The sequence below is a fragment of the Mandrillus leucophaeus genome, unplaced genomic scaffold (assembly GCF_000951045.1).
Source record: "Mandrillus leucophaeus isolate KB7577 unplaced genomic scaffold, Mleu.le_1.0 Scaffold324, whole genome shotgun sequence".
Classification (NCBI taxonomy): domain Eukaryota; kingdom Metazoa; phylum Chordata; class Mammalia; order Primates; family Cercopithecidae; genus Mandrillus; species Mandrillus leucophaeus.
This window is the reverse complement of record NW_012103410.1, coordinates 1203960-1207050: the sequence shown is the minus strand read 5'-3', so window position 1 is coordinate 1207050 and position 3091 is coordinate 1203960. Positions and strand designations below refer to the sequence as shown.

The 3091-nt window shown below is 36.6% G+C and overlaps 1 protein-coding gene across 1 annotated transcript in view; it reads right to left on the bottom strand.

Moving 5' to 3' along the window:
• Positions 1 to 3091, bottom strand: part of ABCB11 (ATP-binding cassette, sub-family B (MDR/TAP), member 11) — a 107780-nt gene that overhangs the window by 79224 nt on the left and 25465 nt on the right. The window contains exon 5 of the mRNA XM_011988170.1: positions 483 to 573. Within this exon, the coding sequence (XP_011843560.1) occupies positions 483 to 573 (91 nt within the window). The remainder of the gene's footprint in view (positions 1 to 482; positions 574 to 3091) is intronic.

Sequence of the window (3091 nt, the reverse complement as noted above, 5' to 3'; positions counted from 1 at the left end):
AATAGTACCAATCACAGAAAATATGCATATCCCCTTCATTTTTATAGGCAAAGATGCTGGGACCATGAAATAATTAATTAGCAGTGGTTGGAAGCCAGGATGCCCTAAATGGCAGCCCAGGGCTTGGTCCACTTTAGTCTCTTTCATGCATACTCATTATGCAGTGATACAGCAATCATAGGTAAGGAAGATTTTCAAAAGCCAGATAGGCTGCCTGAAAAGAAACTGATAGAATGATGTGTGCTGTAAATCAGGAGGCTTACTGTTACCTCTTCTAGGAATGCAAGCCAGCTTTTCAACTTCTCTATCTCAGAGTGACACTGAAAAATGTGCCTGTTATCTTCCCATGGGAGAGAAAAGTGTTTTATTAGCCCTGTCTTTTTGCTGACTACAGCCTAAGCTTCATTCACCAGGACAATTTCTAAGGTTGAAGCCAGACACTTGTGGGAAATAGCAAGAAGAAAAGTAGCAAAGAAAAATACTTCGGCATTTTTCCCAGCAGCACTACCATGTTGCTGCACAGGGCTTGGGACTGGCAGTGCCAGGGAGGGGAGGAAAAAAATTCTGAAGTTGCTTTCAGGAATGAAGGCATTCCATAATTAGAAAATTAACATATTGGTTGATGACAGTTATGATCCTCAGGGACAAGTTACATGGTATAGAGTCTACTTTAGAAAATCAGAAAGCAGCCTGTTTAGCATGGGTTCTTCATCTCACATCCTTTTTGCTCTCTGTCAGGCCTTCATTTTGTGGCTTGAGCTTGAATTTTTTTCTCTCTCTATTGAACTCAGATCAAGCATTGCAATAGAATTCATTTAATACAGAATAAACTGCACTATTAGTCAATATCTTTATTGACTATATTTATATTGACTACATTTATGCTTGTCTTGCTAGTAGATTGCAAGCTACTCAAGGTCAAGGGCTGGGCTTATACTGCTTGTTCACTCTTCCTGAAATCAATAAATGTTTCTGGATTTTGCTTTGACTTTCAAAATATGAATTAGGAAGGGAAATAACTGTTGTGGTCAACCCTCTGACAACCTCAAAAGCAGCTAAGGTCTCTTGTGCTCACCACATTCCCAGTCTTTCATGATGACTAAGAAGAATGCTGAGATGAACAAGAACTAGAAAATCATAAACTTATCTATGAGGATCCACAATCAGAGGCTCCTACAAAAGCTAAATATCTCTGAATAGAGAGTATACTATACTATTATAAGTAAAAGCTTTCTAATGTATACATGAGTCAATCCTCTTCATTTTCAGTTTGTTTTGGGGTGTCTAAAACCAGAAAACTATAAGTATTTGTCCAAACATTTTACTTAGAGAATAGTAGTTAACAGAGGCTGGGAAGAGCAGTGGAGGGGGACGGATGGGGAGAGGTTGGTCAACAGGTACAAAGTTACTGTTCAGGAATAAGTTCTGGTACTACATTGCATAGTAGGTGACTATAGTTAACAATAATACATTGACTATTTCAAGAGAGCTAGAAGAGAGGATTTTGAATGTTCCTACCACAATGGCATGATAAATGTCTTAGGTGATGGAAATGGTGATTATTTGATTTGATCATTACACATTATATACATACATCAAAACATCACACTGTATCCCATAAATATGTATAGTTGTGTGGCAATTAAAATTATAAATAATAAATAACTTTACTTAAATTTCCTGTGGTGTCTTTATTCTATAAGCACTTTAAGCAGAAGTGATGAAGTGACTGTCATTAAAAATGCCAGTTTACAAACATATGTGGATTAAGGGTGTTGGGCACTGGCCCAGCTCTGGGATTTTCTGGTACAAAATTCAGGAGAATTCTATCACTGCTGGATGGTGCAGATAAAGATATTGCAGTTTATCACGCTTTTCAGCCCTGTCACTGAAATGAGTGGTTAACTCATTTTTATTTTATTCCGGGAAGAAAAAGTGATTAAGGCATTAGAGAACTTGATAATATTTCTGGAACAACAGAACAAACCTATCGGAAAAACTGACAGGAAGGAAAAGAGCAGGCCTGGCTTTGCTCCCTTGACTACACACCAAGGTCTTTATTGTCTGAATGGTGGGAACACTTGTCATCATAAAACCCCAGGAAGGATTCTATAAAGTATGCAGGTGATTTGGACCACAGAATGGCATTTTCTTTAACAGCAAAAACTGACATGAATCTACTTGAACGAATTAAGATTCCCCATTTGTTGAATAACAAAGACTCATTTGTTGAATAGCAAAGAAGGGAGAGAGATGACAATTAGAGGAAAAGATAAGAGATGTTTTACAAATTATTATGATATGAGGACTTATTTTGCTTTTTTTTTCTTTTTACCTTGTTTTGGAAACTTTTTATCTTTTCTTTTGTTTTACCTTGTTTTGTCATTCAATTTACACATCAAGCTTACAGATTAACTAAAGCCGTATCTTGCAAATATCTTGTAAAACTGTAGGACAATATCACACCCAAGATATTGACACTGATACAATCAAGATCAGAACATTCTCATCATCTCAAGGCTCCCTCATATCGTCCTTTTATACCTCCACATGCTTCTCTCCAATCCCCACATCCTCCTTAGCCCCAGCTACAACCAATCTGTTCTCCTTTGCTGTAATTTTGTCATTTCAAGAATGTTATATAAATGGAATCATACAGTGTAGAACCTTTTGGGGTTGGCTTTTTTCCACTCAGCATAATTCTTTCAAGTTTCATCATTAACAGTTCATTCCCATTTATTAAGGAGGATTCCATATAATATAGATGTCTCACAGTTTGTTTAACCACTCATCCTTTGGAGGATATCTGGGCTGTTTCCAATTTTTATCTATTAGAAATTAAGCAGCTATAAACATTTATGTATAGGTTTTTATGTGAGCATAAGTTTTCATTTCTCTGGAATAAATCCCCAAGAGTAGAAATGCTGGGTCATATGGTAGTTGAGTGTTTAGATTTTTTTTTAATTACCAAACTGTTTTCCAGGATAGCTATGACATGGTTTGAATGGCATGAGTGATTGTATGAGTGATCCAGTTCTTCCACATCCTCATCAACATTTAGGGTTATCACTATTTTTAATTTTAGCCATTC